Raw genomic sequence first — 20722 nt, 5'->3', positions numbered from 1 at the left:
TAGAAAGGCAAACATTTGTTTTATTACCGAGAAAGCTAATACTGGAGAATGGTTTGATACAAGGTGAGCAGGCCCTGCATTGCAATTTGGAGGGAGAGAGATTTCCCTGTGTAAACCCTTGTGGCCGTGGGTCACAGCAGACCTGGATGGCAGGGCCTTTTCCAGCAAGCACCCTGAAGCCTGTGAGAAGAATCTGGTGGCCTTGGCTTACTTTATGGGTAGCTGTGGGCATAATCGAATAGTCTTAATTGATCCTAGGGAAAGAAAAAGTTGTATAAGCCGTTCTACCAGACGCTGTTGGGATTTTTCTCTTAAGAGGCTGCCACCTTCCATGCGTGCGTTCTGGTTAGTGCCAGTCCCACTCCAGTCATCATCCTCCACTCTCAAGACTTGCTTTCCATTTTGAAACTTTCACAGCATTGGAATGTCAAGCGTAATCTCTCTTGTGGACTTCAACTGCAGGTGTCATTCTCCACGCCCCCTCCCTCCCCATGTCAGGTCATTTCTCTATCAAATGAACAGTCTACCAGAGCAACTTCTTCCAAGTGATCGAAGCAGACTCTCTCTCTTATTGCTCTAGTGATTGCTCATCCTGTAGCTATTTCCTGTTGGGACTTAGCTTCCTACCCTTGCCAACTATGTAGAGCAGGAAAGACAAGCATATTCCGATCCAGACAAATAACCAAACTTTCCTTGGGCTGGGTTACCGGCACCGCCTACTTCCCTGTGTGCACATTGCATCAAAACTTAGTGTGCCCAGGAGAGTGACTGCCAGGATTCTAGCACTGCAAGTAATTTTGATGTTGCTTTATGCAAGCAGTGGAAATAACTGGCAAAATTTTCTTCAAAATAAGAGGAAGGGTATTTCCTAATGGTGGTCTCCTTTCATTATAGGATCACATACGTACTCGCATTTATTTTTTTTTTCTCATGACCTTTTTAGTATTTGAAAGAAATTTCTAAGTTTCATTAAAAAAAATCTTTGAAAAACAGATCAGAAAATTGGAAGCAGAGTGAAGGCGAATATTTTTTTTTTTATCCCAACATTGTTAGATGCAGCAGATGTTACCAATAACAAAAGCCACCACAAAAGCTCATATTTATTGAGCACTTAAAATGCCCCAGGCGTCCTGGCTAGAAATGGTCAGATCAGAAGGCTGGAGGTTTGTACCAGATGCCCGGGATTGAGCCCCAGTTCTCCTGTGAAGTGCCAGAGCCCAGCAGCGTGCCTTATTCTGATGAATTTTGGCTGAAGTATGAGGTGCATGTCCTTCTGGCCTCCACCTTCAAGGGTGGAGGGAAAAGCACTTCTGATCTTTTGTAGCTGTGGGTTTAGGATCTAACTTCTGATCCACAGAGTACAAGGAGAGAATGAGTAGCTACTTGCTTTTTCTTTAAAAATATTTTGCTTATTTGAATAGCAGAGAGGAGGGCGATCTGTCTCCCATTTACTAGTTCAGTCTCCTAACACTTGCAGGAGTTAGGGCTGGCCCAGTCCAAGTCTAGGAGCCCAGAACTCAATTTGGGTCTCCCATGTGGGTGGTAGGGACCCAAGTACTTGAGCCATCACCTGCTGTCTCTCAGGGTGTGCGTTAGCAGGAATCTGGAATCGGAAACGGGGGCCAACAGACTCCAAACCAGGTGCCCTGATATAGGATGCCAGTGTCTCAAGCAGCATCTTAACTGCTGTGCCAGACACCTGCCTGAATGGTCAGTTTCGTAGTATGCATTGTGAAGTGTCTGACTTTCTCTGGTTCCATTTCCATTCTGGGAGGGTAGTTGGTTGATATGGGCAAGGAATTGTTTTGCTTATGTTTTTATTTATTTGAAGGGCAGAGTCAGAGAGAGAGAGAGGGAGGTACAGAGAGAGCTCTTCTATCTGCTGTTTACTCCAAAATGGCTCCGAGATCCTGATCTGGGTCTGGCCGAAGCCAAGAGGCAGGAAGTCCGTCTGAGTCTTCCATGTGGGTAGCCAGGGCCCGAGCACTCAGGCCACCTTCCACTGCTTTCCCTGGAGCGTTAGCAGGGGGTGCTGCAGTGGAAGTGGAGCAGCTAGGACTTGAACTGACACCCACAACGGATGGTGGCATTGCAGGCAGCGGCTTAACCCTCTGCACCACAATGCTGGCCCTGCTTATGTATTTTTAGGGAAGCCACTGTAAAGTAGTTCAGAACCTATGATGAGTGTCCTAGGAATTATCCTTTGTATCATGAATGCTTGATTGAGGCAATTATTTCAAAAGAAAAGAGCGCTTAAGGTATGTAAATGAGGATATTATCCTTTTCCATATGGGCATTATTCTTTCAGAATGTCAGCTAACATATTTAGTGTGCACCTGTGTCTAGTACCTTGTGAAGCACACGGGGTAAAGGTTTACTGAGGTGAATATTAGTGATCAGGATGTGACATTTAGTTTGCGTAGTGAGAATAGTGTTTTATACAAGTAAACATCATGACCTTTTATTATTTTATTTATTTTTCATGCATAATTGACTTGGGAGTCAGTTTCCATCATCTTGCCTTGTTTTCTAGTTGAGTCTGTGGCAAGTGCTTTATCTCGATAGGCCTCTCTTGACTCATTGCAAATGAGATAATAGTGGCACCTGCTTGGGATGGGGGTGGGGATACTAAGTGAGATACATAAGGGACCTATCACAGGGCCTGCTGCATAGGAGAGACTCAGTGAGTGGCTGCTGTTGCAGAGAACATCAGGATCAGTAGTTCGCCCTAATGATCGACAAGCCTCATTCATCTCATTTATTACAACTTGTAATACATTTTCTTCTCATAGTTCTAGGCATTAACCAGGCTGTGAGCAATTTTATTTATAATTTGAATAACATCTGATCTGGTGAGCAGAGGCCAGGAAAGGTGGTTGGGCAAAAGACCACAAACACTGTTATGAATAGCATGCTGCCGGTGCCCGGTGAGCAGGCCTTCCCGGCTGGCTTTGTTGACAGGGTGCTTTGTTTTCCTTTCTGCTTACTTCACCTAGAAGGTGGAGCAGGTGCAGTTTCAGGTTGAGCACTTTGCAGCCACGTCCACCACGCTTCTCCAGGGCCCACTGGGCTGGGCAGTCCTCCTCGCACCGCACCGTGCATTCTGCTCTCTGCAGGGATCCCTTACCTGCGAGCTCACGTTTTTGTCAGGCTCCCTTATAAAAACTTTAGAACCCCGGCAGCAACTGAATCATTGCAGCTGTCTGGTTCCTCAGACTCTGGGTCATAAGGAAGGTCACGACTTTTAAAGAGCTGCATGAAATAACCACTACTTCCATAAAAATGGTAATTGGCAGTCATTTCAAAGACAGTGAATAGTATCACAAATACAAAGAAAACAAGTCCATAATCCTTCATACAGAAGCAATCGCTGTGAACATATTGGAGATTTTCCATTCATTTGCTTTCTGTGCTTATGATTATAGCATGGTTGGAAGCATTCTGTCCAGACCATCTGGTCTTGTTTTTTTTTTTTTTAAATTTTAGTTTGTTTAACCTTCTACTATACACATTTCTTCTCGCTAAGATGATGTTTGTATTGTTAAAAATTTATTTATTTGGGGAGTGGATGGGAGGGAGAGACAAAGATTTGGTAGATCTGCCGGTTCACTCTGCAGATGCCCTCAACAGCCAGGTGCTGGGCCAGGGGGAAGCCAGGAGCTGAGAATTCAATCCAGGTTACCCATGTGGGCGACAGGAGCCCAGGTACTTGAGCTGTCACTGCTGCATGCTAGGATCTACACCAGCAGGAAGGTGGAGCCAGGCATTCCGATATGGGATGCCGGTGTCCTAAATCAACTTCTTTTTTATTTTATTTTATTTTATTATTTTTTTTTGACAGGCAGAGTGGACAGTGAGAGAGAGAGAGACAGAGAAAGGTCTTCCTTTGCCGTTGGTTCACCTTCCAATGGCCGCCATGGCTGGCGCGCTGTGGCCGGTGCACCGCGCTGATCCAAAGGCAGGAGCCAGGTGCTTCTCCTGGTCTCCTATGCGGGTGCAGGGCCCAAGCCTTTGGGCCATCCTCCACTGCCCTCCTGGGCCACAGCAGAGAGCTGGCCTGGAAGAGGGGCAACTGGGACTAGAACCTGGTGTGCTGGCGCCGCAAGGCGGAGGATTAGCGCTGGCCCCTAAATCAACTTCTTAGGCCAAATACCTACCCCACTGTTTATACTTTAAATAACTCTATAATGCCTCACTCTGTGGTTGTATTATAATTTACTTAGTCTCTCCTTGGACGTTTGTTCTCAACTTTTTGCTTTTTTAAATATGCTATTATAAGAAGAATGTAAGTAACAATATATATATATAAACAATAAATAAAAATGGAAATAATAATGCTATTATAAATAGGAATGTCTTCCTCCTGCCCAATATATCATTGACAATATTGACGCTTATTTATTAAGATAGCTTCTTGGGCTGTTTTATGAAATGCCCAACTTTTTCCAGAAAGACAATTTCTGGTCCGACCTGAAGTATGTGTGAGATATCTTCCCCTCAATTCTTACAGCAGGGTGTGTTCACCTTGAAATTATTTTTTTTCTCATTGACAATAAAACATGCTACTTTAATGAACTTTTACAAAATTGTCAGTGATGTCAAGCACTTTAGTATGTTTCAACTGCTTTGTTTTGATTTGTTGTTTTTTGCTTTTGGTGAATTTGCAAGTATTTTGCCATTCTTCATAGTGTTTTTGTTTTGAGGGTTTTTTTTTTTTTTGCATATTGAATTAGGTTTTTACTCTGTGTTCTGCCGAGGTAAATAGTCTGCTTTTCCCATTATTGATAATTTCCTTTGGGATGTATCTCCCATAAATTTACCCAAGCTCTTTTTGAACTTGTGGGATTTTTATGATCTTCAGGCTTCTAGAAGATTCCCTTGCATTAATTTGCAGAATGTGGCAGATTCCCCTCAGGCTTCCCATTCCCAGCCTGGAGAGCACTTGGTTTTCCTGAAGACTCTCTTCCTCCCCTCCTTCCATTTGCAGAGACTAGAAATACATGAACATTTCCTGGGATTTGTAAAACTGGATCACGCATATCGAACACATTTAGGTGCCTTTTAAATGTGTAAGTATAGGAGGTAAAATTGGAGTTGAGGGACTGGTGAGTTTCTCCCTCTTGAGACCACTTGGGTGTTTTATACCCGAGTTGTCCAGCTAAGTTGCTGTCCATCTTTTCAAGATGGTCACGCTGTTGACTGCTTCTCCTTTCTCCCATGTGGGTGTGCTCCAGGAAGACGCACACGACTTAGCGGGGATATAAAACCCAGTTCTCAGCCTCAAATACTGAGAGAGTGACTCTCCAAAGGAAGTAAAGTATTTTGAGAATGAGTGGGATTATAAATTGGGATATGCATGCTGTGTGGAATCATAGGCTGAGGAGCCTATGGTGGGGGGCATTTTTTTTTTTTTTTGAAGATTGTGTATTTATTTGAGAGGCAGAGCTACAGACAGAGAGAGGAGAGACATAGAGAGGTCCTCCATCTGCTGGTTCACCCCCAGATGACCGTAGCAGCCAGAGCTGGGATGGTTCAAAGCCAGGAGCCAGGAGCTTCTTTCAGGTCTCCCATATGGGTGGCAGGGGCCCAAGCACTTGGGTCATCCTTTGCTGCTTTTCTCAGGCCATAGCAGGAAGCTGGAATAGAAGTGGAGCAGCGGGGACTGGAACCAGCGCCCATATGGGATGCCAGTGCTGCACCCACACAGACACACAAAGTATAGAGTACTGTTTGAATAGTAGTTTTACTGTTAATTTGCATAGTACAACGCATTAAGGACAGAGATCCTACATGGGGAGTAGGTGTACAGTGACTCCCATTGTTGATTTAACAATTGACACTCTTATTTATGACGTCAGTAATCACCTGAGGATCTTGTCATGAGCTGGGGAGCAAATTTTTGAAGGGAGAAAGGAGAAGTCCATGCAGGGTGCTTTGAAACAAGTTTGGTCTATGCAGTGAAGTGATTATAGGCCACAATAACCTATTACATGTTTTCCGAGCAAACAAGAGAGGAGCTCAAAGCTCTAATCGTAAAGTAGTGACAAAGAGAGGGGAAACATTTATTACCCTGATTTTGATCAGTACATGTTAGATACAATTATTGCAAGGGTACACTGTACCCCATAAATATGTACAATTATTGTCAAAAAGATTTTTTAAAAGTTTAGAGATGGGAATGTTAACTAACCTGATTCGATGTTCACATATTGAATACATGTATTGACTTATCTCAATGTACCCCATAAATATATACAATTAAAATAATAATAATAAAAATTATTTGGAAAAAAGCTCATTGGTTTCAGGCCCTTTCACATGTAGCGATGTTTGTGTCGGCCTTGCAAGGAGAGGGTCTTCTCAGAGGCAGCCCGACTGCTGGGGGCAGTTTGGTGAGGCTGCTTGTAAGACTGTGTTGAGGCCTGGCTGTTACTAGAAAGATAGCCTCATAGAAGTGGACTTTCTGCAAGACCTTGGCTTTTGCAGAGTCTTTTGTAATAGTTCGTGTGATTGGGCAAATATGCATGAGGACCACCCATTTGTGGCCTCCCAACTCCACTTTATTAGGGTTTGACATAGTGACTCCATTTTGGTTCTGGCCACTTTCACATACTTCAGTTGCTTGATAACCTTGGACCAAGCACATAGCCCCATCAGGCCTTTCCCCTCAGTGCACAAAGTGGAGGGTGATAGCTCTTACCTCTCACAGTGGATGTGAAGTTTAAGGTGGGGAGGGCTCATGGCCTGCCACGCTAGTGTGGGGTGCCAGTCTGGTCTCACCTTTAAACAGTCTCTAATTAGTGATTTGAATCCTTACATGCAAATAAGGGCAAGAAATCTAGGATTGTATATCTGTCAACTTTTTGAAATCCCTGAGAAGTCTAATTTCATAAAGGAAAGAGGTTATTTTGGCTTAGGGGTCTGGGGGCTCATAGTCCCCAGTCAGGTGGGCCCATGGGTTCAACGTCTAGTAATAGTGTTCTTGCTGGCAGACAGCATCACATGGCAGGAGACAGGGAGTATGCATGCCTGACTCAGTACCTCTTAGTTCTCTGTTCACATAATACTTTGGGGAACTAAGCCTCTGTGTGAGTTTTGGAGCCAAGTCATATTCAGATCCCTTATATGACATCTGCTTTTCAGATTGACCAAGATCCCCGTGGGTGGAACTCCTCTCCAGTCCTACATGGGGAGAAACTCAGAAAAGCCTGACCAGTCCACTGATAGGCCCTGGCCTCAGTTGCTGCGGTTTAAGGGACTCCTTGAGGCGTTGTTCCTATGCCCACTGCAGTCATATCTCCTCTGGTCCAATCCTTGAACACAAGTTGGTGGTGGCCAGGCTTCGGCTTTTAGCGTGACATCTCTCAAGCTACATCCGCATAGTCATTGTGTCCTGTGTCCCCCTGTGGCCTCTGTGCTGGGATAACTGTGTCTGGAGGAAACTGTCCTCAGTCAAGACAGCCCTCTCAGAGGTTAACAGGACCTTGGTATCTTTTCCTGCCAGCAGCCTCAGTTGGAACCATCCTAATTCATCTGGGAATTTTTGATAACAGGAAATTTTAAAAGAGAGCTGGCCACAGTCACCCTACTCCCCCCACCCCCCCGGCCCCAGGCTCCTTAAGGCCACTGTGGGAATCCCAGCCAATCACACGAGTCCTCCCACACTGTCTTCATCAGGACTGGGGTGCTTACCAAACTTGTGTTAACAAAAAATGGCTACTCGAGTAAGAAGGTCCAGAAGGGATTTTTTTTTAAAACTGTGCAGATAGAAGCATCTGACATCCTATCTTAGTAAGTACCAAAGATAAAGTTCTGCTTCACTAGACACAGCCGCGTGTGTGTAAAGCAGCCAGCAGACCCCAGTCACCAGAAGTGCTCAGGAAAGATCAGTTCTTGTCCTCCTCCAGTCCTTCTCAGCCTGGCCACACCTCTGCATCGTTGAAGCTGGGAACACCTCGCTTTCCAGAGACCTGACCCCATGCTCAGAGAGGGCCCATCCTCTGCTTGACTTCACATAATGATGTCCTTGAGCCGACCTCTGATGTCAGAGCTGCTTGCGGGGCCTGTTTACCCAAGGCAAGTTATCCTTTCTTCCAATAGAATTGATCTTACATTTTGTATTCAGTTTGTATTTTTAGGCAGCCAACATGCCCTGTGCATTTTGTCATGGAAAAGAATTTGCCAGTCCAAGAATAAACAGTGCACAGCCGGCTAGTATCCCAGGTAAGGCAGGTGGAGGCGTTGATAAAGTGTGCCTTGTTACTGCAAATAAACTTTCTGCTCTCCGTGAGAAAGGGTGTGGCACTTGCTTGTGTGCAGGTTTAGTTTCACGGAACCATATTGTCATCACTGGTGCTTGCTTAGAATGCACAGAGGGGCCCCTGGGGCACTGTGGTCTGTGGCTGTCCCGGGCTGTCTCCAGATGGCAGACTTTCTCTTGCAAAATTCCCAGACTTTTCCAGGGGGCTCCTGGGCGGATGGGCTCTCCAAAACGAAGTGGCAACTCCCTTTTATAAAAGAAATGAGTTTCCACATGTTTCTTGAGAGATAATCAGGTGCTTAATCCCATATTATTCTTGCAGGTGTTTAATTATTGCCTATAGACACAAATTCTCATAGAAAGAGAAAGAAGAAAAACTGAGACTGATTCCAAAGTTCTTTTGAGATTAATCATATCCCTCCTGACAGTTCCTCCAGTGGTTTACTTTTGCTGCAGTATTTCTACCAGAAACGCTTTGCTAGTGCTGCGAGGTGTGGCTTTGTTTTTTCCGGAGTTAGCCTTTCTCCCTACAGAAATTTGCATCCTGGCTCTCTGAAATCCCTACTGAATTTGGAGAAATTATGTCTTGGCACCCAACCTACTTTCCTGGAACACAATGTAATGCTGACGACACAGCCCAGTCTCTCCACTTGACAATAAGTCTGCTTGTCTCATTTTGTTTGAATATTCAGTGGTGAGTAAGAACAGAAGGAGAGAGCCTTGCTTGCCACATTTTGTGATCGGTTTCGTGCCCATGTTAATGGCCTTTGTAGAGCCACTTTGTGAGTACATCGATCAGATTAGGATGAATCACTTGACCAGCCACCAGCTGTTGGAATGATTCTGCACGCGTGCGTGACTTCGTTGCATTATTGCAAAACGTGGCAGGGTAGAGCTGCCCAGCCTTCGCCGCTGCTGCTCATTTGTAATGCTGCCTTGAGGAGATGAGAGCGAACTGTTGCAGCAGCTCAGTCCACCCTGCCAACGGTTCGGAGGAGGAGCTGCCAGTGGGGCTGCAGGCACATGGCGACCTGGGACTTGTTTTCACAGTGGCATCCGCTGTGATGATGGGCCTGCTCATGTTCTCCTTTGGATGCTCCGTGGAGATCCGGAAGCTCTGGTTGCACATCCGGAGACCCTGGGGCATCGCCGTGGGACTGCTCTGCCAGTTTGGGCTCATGCCTCTTATAGCCTATCTGCTGGCTGTCAGCTTTACTCTGAAGCCGGTCCAAGCCATTGCTGTTCTCATCATGGGGTGCTGCCCAGGGGGAACCATCTCTAACATCTTCACCTTCTGGGTTGATGGAGACATGGACCTCAGGTAAGTGACAGCCGGTCAGTTCAGCCGGCTTCTCCGGATCCTGCCTGGTGGGGTGGGGGTAACGGACACGTTCTGTGTTGCAAACTCTTCCCATTTCCTGATGGGAAACATTGCAGGGACTTGTTCAGCCACGGAAGTGTTTTGCTGCAGTCATCCTCCACTTGCCTGGCAACCAGTGCTGTGAGCGCAGGCTCTGGGTCAGATGTAATAGAGGAGGCAAGTTTCCACCTCGCCCAGTGGCCCTTCCAAAGCACGAGTTCTGCTGACCCAGTCTGATGTCTCTCATAACAGTCTCCCAGGACAGAAGCTGAGAAACGCAAGAAGCTACTATAGTGTTTTTTGGTAGTCATGGTGGTGGTGGCTGTGCCATAACCAAAGGGAGACTTTTGCATCTCTTATCTTTTTTTTTTTTTTTTTTTGACAGGCAGAGTGGACAGTGAGAGAGAGAGAGACAGAGAGAAAGGTCTTCCTTTTGCCGTTGGTTCACCCTCCAATGGCTGCGGCCACTGGCGCGCTGCGGCCGGTGCACCACGCTGATCCGATGGCAGGAGCCAGGTGCTTCTCCTGGTCTCCCATGGGGTGTAGGGCCCAAGCACTTGGGCCATCCTCCACTGCACTCCCTGGCCACAGCAGAGAGCTGGCCTGGAAGAGGGGCAACCGGGACAGAATCCAGCGCCCCAACCGGGACTAGAACCCGGTGTGCCGGCGCTGCAAGGCGGAGGATTAGCCTAGTGAGCCACGGCGCCGGCGTGCATCTCTTATCAATAAGTGTTGCCTCAGTACCTACTTTATGAACTAAGCATAAAGGAGCTTTTGGGGTATCTGGTCGACATATCCTGCTTTAAGTGCTCATAGCGGTCTGTTCTCTTAACATAGGGAACAACGCGGAGGTTCCCGTGGTGAAAATTGTTCTTTCTTGTAGCTTCGTAGAAGCTTAACATTCATCCGTAGACTTACTCCCTTCATTTAAGCCGGTGACCTTATTCCTAATTATAGTGTCACCACATAGCCCTGGGAGGTGCTAAGCTTTATCTTTGTTTATGCTTTAACGAGGAAGAAGTAATCACATGCTTTTTGGAATAAAGATTTTGATGGGGGAGGAGCAAGAGCATTTGAGGAAGAATAGAGGGGTCAGGAGTGTGGAAAAGGAGAGCACAGGCAGTGGTCCTTCTAGGCTCTTTGCTTCCCACCGCGGGCGGGAGGCACTGCGCGTGAACCGACCTCGTGGTCCAGTGTGAATGCGGCCAGCTGAGATTTACTACACGGAGAATGAATGAACCACAGGTGATAAGTGAGCTGGCAGTTGACGTCAGTGAGTCAGCTGCTGGTCTGGGTTCCTGGTTTCCTGCATGTGCTGAATGTTCCGCGTGTGGAACATATTTCACCTATAAATTTTAATGGGTTCATACCACTCACACTAGTAATTAGCCTTTACATGGCAATGTCTTGGTTACCCATTTAGGAGAGATTTGAAAAAAAAAAAAAAATCACTTGATGGACTTTGCTAAGCCGCTAGTGTACATCACAGATTCACATTCAGTAAAGTTAGTTATTCACATAACTGGGACATGATAGACTTTGTATGCAGTTCATGTAAAAGTGATAAATTACAGGACCTTAAAGGTTTTTGGTAAGAACAAGGAAGCTCATGTTTATTAAGTACACTGATAGCTATGGGATAGATGTTCTCTTCTGTGTTCTCATAATAGCCTTGTAAGTGACCTTTTATTATTCTGAATTTTATGGCTGAGAAAATTGTGATCCAGTTTGAATAGCTTGCCACAAGGCCACAAATGAGTATGGCAGAACTCAGATTTGAATTCCCATCTGTTTCACATCAGCCTGCAATTTAGGTACTTCTTTGCGTGCCATTTAGCAACACAACTGGATCTTCTGTTTCGAGTAGAAGCATAAATCTTAAACAGTGTTCTCAAACACTTCTGTGCCGGGAAAGAGAGCATTTATTACCCACAGCTCTTATTAGTCAGCATTGTAATAAAAACACCAATGAAAAGGAAGCCTGTGAAAGATAAAAAAGGTCCTTTTTCCTCCCTTTGCCAACCCTGTCCTTCATTAGCTTTTAACATTGGGCGTATTATTTAGCCTATCTAAGCGTCATGCCCTCATTGGTAAGAGGGGGTGAAAATGGTCTTTCCTTACAAGAGTGTATTTTAAGGAAGAAAAATATAGATATGTATACCCATACACACACGATAGAGATTCAATAACTATTAGCTACTTTCTTCCTTTTTTAAAAAAGATTTATTTATTATTTATCTGAAAGAGTTACACAGAGAGAGGAGAGGCAGAGAGAGAGAGAGAGAGAGAGAGAGAGAGAGGTCTTCCATCCATCTGCTGGTTCACTCCCCAATTGGCCACAATGGCTGGAGCTATGCTGATCTGAAGCCAGGAGCCAGGAGCTTCTTCCAGGTCTCCCACGTGGGTGCAGGGGCCCAAGCACTTGAGCCATCTTCTACTGCTTTCCCAGGCCACAGCAGAGAGCTGGATGGGAAGTGGAGCAGCCGGGTCTCGAATCGGCACCCATATGGATGCTGACGCTTCAGGCCAGAGCGTTAACCTGCTGCGCCACAGTGCCGGCCTCCCCTCCTTTTCTTAATTTTGAGTCTCACAAACAAAACAAAAAACAAGCAAAAAAGAAATCATATGAAATGAACAAAAATTTAAGATTTACTTATTTTGAAAGAGTTGCATAGAGAGAAAGAGACAGAGATCTTCCATTTGCTGGTTCACTCCCCAGATGGTCATAGCATCTCTGGCTGAGCCAGGTTGAAGCCAGGTGCTTCATTCAGGTCGCCCACATGGATACAGGGGCCCGGACTCTTGGGCCATCTTCTGCTGCTTTTCCCAGGTGCACTAGCGGGGAACTGGATTGAGAGTGGAGCAGCTGGGGCATGAATGGGCACCTATTATAGTATGTGGGCATCGCAGGTGGAGGCATTACCTTCTATGCCACAGTGCTGGCCCCATGAAATGAAATTTTAAAATGGGAACTAAAAATTAGAGTCTTCAAAAGCTGATAGATAGAAGACTAATACCATCTTAAATTATTAGTAAAAATAGTAGAAAATGCAGTGTTGTTGAGTAAAACAATATCCAAATTTATTACATTTCTTCATGATTGGTTACCAACAAAAATGACTTTGTAGCAAACATTCAGTGGATGGTCATTGACAAGAATTCTACCTGGTTTTGATGCTGGATATAATGCAAGAACATTTAACGTGGCCTCTGCATTTTCAACTCTCTGCAGCTGACCCCAAACATGTTTTTCATTCCTTTGCCGTGTGCTTCATTCTACTTGTAGTTCTCCATGCGTCCAACCCAAACAGGTGTTCCAGAATCCACAGGGTTGGCGTGGGCATTTGGCCATGGTCAATACTGCTAGGGACACCTGCCTCCATGTCGGAGTGCGTGGGGTTGAGACCCACCTCTGCTTCTCTTCAGCCTGCTGCCAGTGCAGCAGGTGATGGCTTCGTGTGTGAGACCTGAATTGGGTTCCAGGCACCTGGCTTTCGCCTGGCCCAAGCCCCTGTTGTTGCAGGCATTTGAGGAGTGAAGCAACAGATGGAGGATTTTTTTTCTCTCTCTCTGTTCCTCTTTCTTTATATTCCAATGGCTCACCTCATTGCTCACCTTATTCTGCAACCCACAGCCAAGCCCTGCAGTCCATCCTCTGGCTGTGTTGTTCACAGCTCTTGTTTCCTGTCTCTCTCACAGTTCCACTCCTGGCCAGTTGTGGTACCTTTACAACCGTGCTCTGTACCTTCAGCCTCTCCATCGTGGTTTTGTAGTAAGTGGGTAAGGCAGGCTCTCGGGCCAGTTTGCCTCCACTCAAATCCCCACTATGGGTCTCTCTGAAAGTGGAAATCATAACACTTCTCTCATGGTATTTGGGGAGAAAATGAACAAGTTATCCAAATGAAGATTTCTAAATACCTGCTAAATCAGGTAGAAACTACTAAGCCAATATGCCCTTGTTTCCTGGGTTTATTTCCCATTATCCCCTTCAACACAACTGGTCCACAGTCAAAACAGACCACTCACTGTTCTCCAAACACATCCCACGCTTTCCCAGTTTCCTTTTGCCCATGTTGTTCCCAGGGCCTGGGATGCCATCTGGCTCCATTCGGTCCTCTTCAGTGATTACTGTTCCCTTCCTCACCACTGTCTGCAAAGCAAGGGTCTCCTTTGTATGGAGAGCCTCACAAATTATCCTGCCCCTGCCCCTGGGCAGAGTTGGATCTGGGCTGCCTTCTTCCGTGTGTTTGGGGATTGTGTAAATGTGGACTGCTCTCAGCTGGGGCAACTAGGCACTCCTCCAGAAGGTCTCTCATTTCCCAGTGGGCTAGCCTGGGCCTACTCACGTGGCAGTGGTGGGGTCCTGAGCCGGGGAAGCATGCTAGGTTTCTTGAGGCCTGGACTTGAATCCCGGTTCACCGTCACTTCCACATTCCACGTGGATTCCAGCGGTGCGGAGGTAGATTGCGCCTTTTGATGGGTGAGCTGTACAGTCACAGTGTGGGGAGCTTGGACAGGGAGGGTTGAAGAGTTTGGGATGTTTTTGCGATATGTTGTGATGGGGATGGACAGAATTCCTGCCTTTGAGAGAATGACATGAACATGAAGATGGGAGGCCCAGTGCAGCAGTCCCACTGATTGCCCGGGAAACAGGAAGCAGATCTGTCACGGACAGGTCGTCTTGGCAGACTGTCAATTCTCTGTGCTCCGGTTTCCTTGTTTCTAAAATGAGGAGAAATATACCTATCTCAGGATTGTAGTGTGGACTGGACAATTTAGATCAGGCGCCTGTCTGAACTGCTGGTGCTGTGTGAGGTAGGCACAGAGCCCCGTTTGTGGGTGTCTCTGTTTCAGCCTCTGCTTAAGGAGCTGTGTGCTTTTTTTTTTTTTTTAATTCAGTTTACCTCTCTGTCTTCAGTTCCATCATCTGTAAAAGGCTTCTCTCAGATCCTCTTTATACTGTTGTAAAATATGGATAGAAGGGCACCACTTTAAAAAGTCCATTTCAGTGGCGCTCAGTACTGCCCATTGCGATGCTGACGTCACCACCTCCACCTCCAGAACCTTCTCACCTCCTCCAATGGAAACTCTGTTTCCATGAAAGGCAGCAGAGGCCTGGCAACCAGCAAGCTCTATTCTGTTTTCTGTCTGTATGAATTTGACTAGGTGTCTCATATCACTGAAATCATAAAATATTTGTCTTTTTGTTCCTGGCTTATTTCATTTAGCATAGAGTCCAAGGTCACCTGTGTTTAGCATGTGTCACAATTTTCCTTCTTTTAAAAGCTGAATAGTGTTCCTTTGTATCCATGTAACATGTTTTATCTTCTCACCCATCTCTGGATACTTGGGGTGTTTCCAACTTTTTGGCTGTTGGGATTGGTGCTGCTTTGAACGTGGGTGTACAAATATTTGTTTGAGTCTCTGTTTTCAGTTTTCTTGGGTGTATATTCAGGAGTGGATCTGAGGTTCTCAAAATATTTTTTTTTTCCAGAGGCAGAGAGAGAGAGAGAGAGAGAGAAAGGGAGAGAACGCTCCCATCTGCTGATTCATTCCCCAAATGCCTGCAAGAGCTGAGACTGGGGAGGGCTGAAGCCGGGAGCCAGGAGTCAATCCAGGCCTCCCGTGGTGGGTGAGCAGGAACCCAGCCACTGGAGCCATCACTGCTGCCTCCCAGGGTCTGCATTAGCAGGAATCTGCAGTCAGAAGACACACATGGGCATTGAAACAAGGCATTCCAGGATGGGGCCTGGGCATCTTAACTGCCAGGCCAAACATCTGCCTCTGAGGTTCTCTTAAGTATTGAGTATTTTTCTGATTATGGGAAAAGAAAAACAAATTGTGCAAAATGGGTGTCTCTCTTACCCTACCACAATTTTTAATGTTTCTCCTAAAACCATTTGACGGAGATGTCTTTCCTATCTGTTTCCATAATTCCAAATATGTAAATCTTCCTTGGCATCTATTGGAAGGTGTTCTGATAGCTGGGCTACTTATTTGCCTCACCAGCTTGGTCTGGTGACTTCAGAGCTTGTTCAGTTTTGCATTCACGGGGCTAGGCTGGTAGTGGTAGGCACTTGATAAATCCGAATGAATGGCTGAAGGAAAGTTTCTGATTGCCTGTGTGTATTGCCAAAGCCACTCCTGAAATGCAGTGCGGTCCCAGACAGCTCCCATTGTCTTCAGCCTGATGGCTTTTGATGTCCATGAGGTCTGTTCTCCAATGCTGTATTTGTGTCCTCAGCTACGGAGAGAGGTCTCTGACCACCGGACGTACGGAGCTGTGGAGGTCAGCGGCCAGTGTGGATCACTGGGATTCCCTGGAACTTTAAAGAAATCCTCGGTCCTTCAGGATCCCAGGAAGAGGACTTGAGATTCCTCAGTTCTGGCGGCCACGGCCTGGTGGAGAGCTGGCGGTCCTGTGGGCGTAAGGCTTTGGAGACAGGGCCGAGATGGAATCCGCATGACTGTGTGTGGGCTCTTCTCACTCTGTGCCTTGGTTTCTGCGTCATTGAAATGGGAATGCTATGCACACATAGGATTTTATGTAGATGAAAAGAACAAGGATATACAAAAGCGTGAGGCACAGTACCTAGCAAGTAGTGCTCAAGGAATGCTCGCTGCTGTCATCAGGAGGCAGCAGACAAGGACAACGTTCATATCTGGGGATGGAAAACTGAGCCTTGACTTCTTTTCTAGGGTCTAGTCTATTGATGTGATCTCATAGCATATTTCATCTCCAAGTCATTAGCCAGATAAGTCTTTTATTGATTTCAGTATGGAAGCAAGGGTGTCCTTACCCAGTTTTGAGAGTTAGAATTTGTGATTTTTGCAGTTAAGATTTTCCATAAAAACCTCAGTTACAAAATGTTGTTGACGCTGCGTTTTGGTGTATGTGTTTACTCGGGATCGACCTGTTTGTCTAGACTTGCTGAATCTGTCTCATTATTCTTTGTAATAGTTTGGGGACGATGATGTCATTGTTCTTAATGCAAGTGGAATCTTGTTCTGTTGAATTCAGAATTTGCTAACAATTTTCCTACATGAAGCAGCCAAGAGATGCAGTTAGCCACGCCCTCTGTTTATGCTACAGTGGAATTTTGTGGAAGTAAAATAAAAGGCCTGACTTCCAGCACTCACATTCACTATGTGCTTTTCCTGCTTTCTTGGTATTTATGATATTGGTAGAGTGCCACGGTCATCTATCTTCATCCTCGACCATGAACCTGAGCAACATGGGCTTGAACAATAGTATAAACAGTGAGTATGACAACTCACACCGTCAAGGATATGGACTCTGTCTGATACAAACCCCACACGGGGCTTCCCACAGCCAAGGAGCTTACTTTTCTCCTGTCGGAGCCAAAGCCCTGCAGGCTGTAAATGCAGTGATGGTTCCCTAGAAGTTCAAATCAGAGAGATGGAATGTGGAATTCCTTTCAGGACTTGGTGATATGGCAAGCCAAGGAATGCGGCGCTGTCATAAACTAAGAATCTGGAGAAGGTTCCCAGACACCCACTTCATGGATACAGAGGCTTGAGAGCTGGGGCCAAACTGCTTTTCTTCCTTTAATCTACCCTCTAGCCAGGAAGAAGTCTTTGCCTAAAGTATACATTCTGTTTGTTTTAAAAATTTATTTATTTGAAAGTCAGAGTTATACACAGAGAGGGAGATAGAGAGTGAGAGAGAGACAAAGAGAGAGAAAGAGAGAGGGAGAGACAGAGAGGGAGAGATTTTCATTCACTGGTTTACTCCCCAGATGGCTACAATGGCTAGGGCTGGGCCAGGCTGAAGCCAGGAGCCAGGAACTTCATCTGGTCTCCCTCGTGGGTGGCAGGGGCCCAAGTGCTCGGGCCATCTTCCACTGCTTTTCCCAGGCCACCAGCAGGGAGCTGGATTGGAAGTGGAGCAGCCAGGATGTGAACTGATGTCATATGGAACCACAATGCTGTCCCCAAGTACACATTCTTAACAGGATGAAAATTATTTTATTTATTACATTTTAATTCATTTTCATTTTATGAGAGAGAGAGAGAGAGAGAGAGAGATCTTCTATCTGCTGATTCTGGTTCACTCTCCAAATGCCCACAACAGCTGTGGCTGGGCCAGACACAGGACAGTGTTGTGAGGAACTCAACCCTTGACTGGGCTTGTTCCAAGTTCTTATCTCCAGGAGAGACAGGAATGCAAGGAGCAGACCTAAGGTGTACAGGAAAACGAGAGTTATTGAAGGGGTTAGTACCTATTTAGACGTCGTGTGGGCAACCTCTCTTCACTAGGAAGGAAGGGCTGCTGCCCCCACCAAAGTTGGGATTGTCCTTTTAAAGGGTAGAGGGTGGTGCCTGGGCGGGGCCTGATTGAATAGTCAAAGGAGGAGGAGTCTGGGGAGGGCTTGAGTACGGCTCACTTCTGTGTCCCTGCTTTGGCTCACAGAAGTGTCATGACCTCTCCGTGTAAGGCTGGAGCACACACGTGGAGATCTCTAGGTAGGTATCCTGATGCCTCATGCAGGATGGGAAGTGAGGCGCAGGTGAACGATGAGGAATGGGTGTGCCGAGCCTGCCGTCCTATTGGTATTTCCAGCCGGCTTACACAGAAGGCCTGGATGGATGTGTGCAGGTGTGGGTGCTGCTGGCGGTCCTCAGTGTCTCCTGGTTCACCAGCTGTCAACCTGCCCACATCACCAGGAACTCAGTCCAGGTCTCCCACTTGGGTGGCAGGAGCCCAAGTACTCGGGCCATCATTTGCTGCCTTTCCAGGGTAGCAGGCAGCTGGAGGGGAAGTGGGGCCAGGACTTGAACCAGACACTCCAATATGGGATGTGGGTGGTCCCATGTGGTGTTTTAACTGCCACACTGGATAAAATGATTTCAGATTTCATATGGAATAAAATATATGTAAGAATTGCCAAGAAAAATTTAAAAAGGAAAACTTATATGTGGGTGTTTGCCATGCTATATATGAAAACATAATTAAAATCTACTGTTTGTTTAGGGAAAGCAGAAAGTTGTTTATAAATTGGCTAGAATAGAATTTCCGGAAAATATTTTGAATACACTTAGATATTTAATCTATGGTAAACTTGGCACCTCCGTTTAGGGGTAAGTGGTTTATTTGGTGTTATATTGAAACACTTGCATCTCAGTATAGAAGAAAAGAGCTTAGTCTCATACTTTACATCATATATAATATGAATTTTAAATGAGTTGAAAATATATAAACCTATAAAGAAGTGAAAAGTGTGGGGAAGCATTTGGACACCTTGAAGTTCAGGGGAGGTCTGTAGCTAAAGAGACCTAGAAGCCACTTAAAAAGGAAGCAGTATTGACTATAAAGTGTTAACCATGCAACAAGTCATAAGCAAAGTCAAAGATGTACTAAGCTTGGTAAAAAATGTGCACCAGGGGCCGGTGCTGTGGAGTAGCGGGTAAAGTCGCCGCCTGCAGTGCCGGCATCCCATATGGGTGCTGGTTCAAGTCCTGGCTGCTCCACTTCCAATCCAGCTCTCTGCTATGGCCTGGGAAAGCAGTGGAAGATGGCCCAAGTCCTTGGGCCCCTGCACCTGCGTGGGAGACCCGGAAGAAGCTCCTGGCCCCTGACTTCTAGCCTCAGATCGGCTCAGCTCCAGCTGTTGTGGCCAACTGGGGAGTGAACCAGCAGATGGAAGACCTCTCTCTCTCTCTCTCTGCCTCTCCTCTGTGTAACTCTGAAATAAAATAAATAAATCTTTTTTTAAAAATGTGCATCATGCACAGTGATATTGACTCTAATTTTAAAAGAGCTTCGACATGTTGAAAAGGAAAAGTCAAGTACAACTGTTTGAAGAGAAGGATATAGAAGAGGCCAATAGGGGCCGGCTTGTGGCGCAGCCTGTGGCACCAGCATCCCAAAAGAGTGGCGGTTAATGCACCTGGGAAAGCAGCGGAAGATGGCCCAAGTGCTTGGGCCCCTGCTGCCCGTGTGGGAGACCCGGATGGAGCTCCTGGCTTCTTGCTTCTGTCTGGCGCAGACCTGCTATTGCAGCCATCTGGGGAGTGAGGCAACAGATGGAAGACGTCTCCCTCTCTCTGTGTAACTCTGCCTTTTACGTAAATCTTAAAAAAAAAAAAAAAAAGAGGCCAATAAGCTCAAGAGAAACCATGACCTCACAGAATCAAGTATAATGAAACAACAGCAGGATGCATTTTTCACTGTTCTTAGGAGAAATCGAAGGGAATGACTTCACCCAGATTGGGCAAGTTTGTGCAATACAACAACCTTTTTTTGGGAAATAATCTGGCAGTATCTATCAAAATAAGAAACACAGACTTTTGGCATAAAGATCCCACTTTTGGAAATCTACAGAAATAAAAGTCATTTCAAGGGAATATTTACAGGAATGCTTATTGTAACATTCTTTATAGCAGCAAAAAACTAAAAGCGCCTTTCCGTCATTGGTGAGGTGATTGTAGAAGCCTGCTCATAGCACATTTAGATTATGGAGTACTCCGAAGTTCTTTAAAGGAATGACTTTAAATATGTTGACCTGAGAAGTTGTCAGTGATGTATTGAGTGGGGAACATAAGGCAACCAAGTTCCAGAGATAGGTAAATTGTATGCTTCCTTTAAAAAGAAAAAAATACTGAAAGAAAAAAAAAATCCCATTAATTGAATGAGCAAGCATGAAATAGAAGGACTGCTTAGAGGAGCAAGGATGCATGCAAATACTTGAAATGACCTAGATCTGGATTTCGGAAAGGGACAGGAACCAGCCAAATATTTGCTCCTGACAATTTTTCTCACTTTTGTTCTTGGAAGAGCATAATTTATAGGAAGCCTCTGGTCTGCTGGATTGCAAGTGAATCAAGTCCCTAAGGAGCATTTCACTGAGACTGTTACAAGCTTCCCCTGCGGATCGGTGGCATAAGGAAGGTGGAGAGATTTTCCTAGCACCAGCGTGACGTCACAGGGCTTCCCCGTACGTTCATTCAACCAGGACTGAAAGAGCTCTGCCCATGTGCAGCCTGGGAGACCGTGGTGGGGCCTGGGGGTGGGGAGGAAAGCATGGCCCTTGCCCACAAGCTGCCACCAGTCTGGCGCAGATTGGCAGGCGCAGAGGTTC

At 45.9% G+C, this 20722-nt stretch overlaps 1 protein-coding gene across 1 annotated transcript in view; it reads left to right on the top strand.

The window, feature by feature from the left end:
- Positions 1–20722, top strand: part of SLC10A6 (solute carrier family 10 member 6) — a 48932-nt gene that overhangs the window by 13786 nt on the left and 14424 nt on the right. Inside the window, exons 2-3 of the mRNA XM_017347442.4 lie at positions 8126–8223; positions 8583–9581. Of these exons, the coding sequence (XP_017202931.3) occupies positions 9205–9581 (377 nt within the window). The 5' untranslated portion in view covers positions 8126–8223; positions 8583–9204. The remainder of the gene's footprint in view (positions 1–8125; positions 8224–8582; positions 9582–20722) is intronic.

This window comes from Oryctolagus cuniculus, chromosome 8, assembly GCF_051225735.1.
Source record: "Oryctolagus cuniculus isolate XC-2025 breed Fujian yellow rabbit chromosome 8, ASM5122573v1, whole genome shotgun sequence".
Lineage (NCBI taxonomy): Eukaryota > Metazoa > Chordata > Mammalia > Lagomorpha > Leporidae > Oryctolagus > Oryctolagus cuniculus.
Note: the sequence above shows the minus strand (reverse complement) of the source record. Positions and strands in the feature narration are given on the sequence as shown.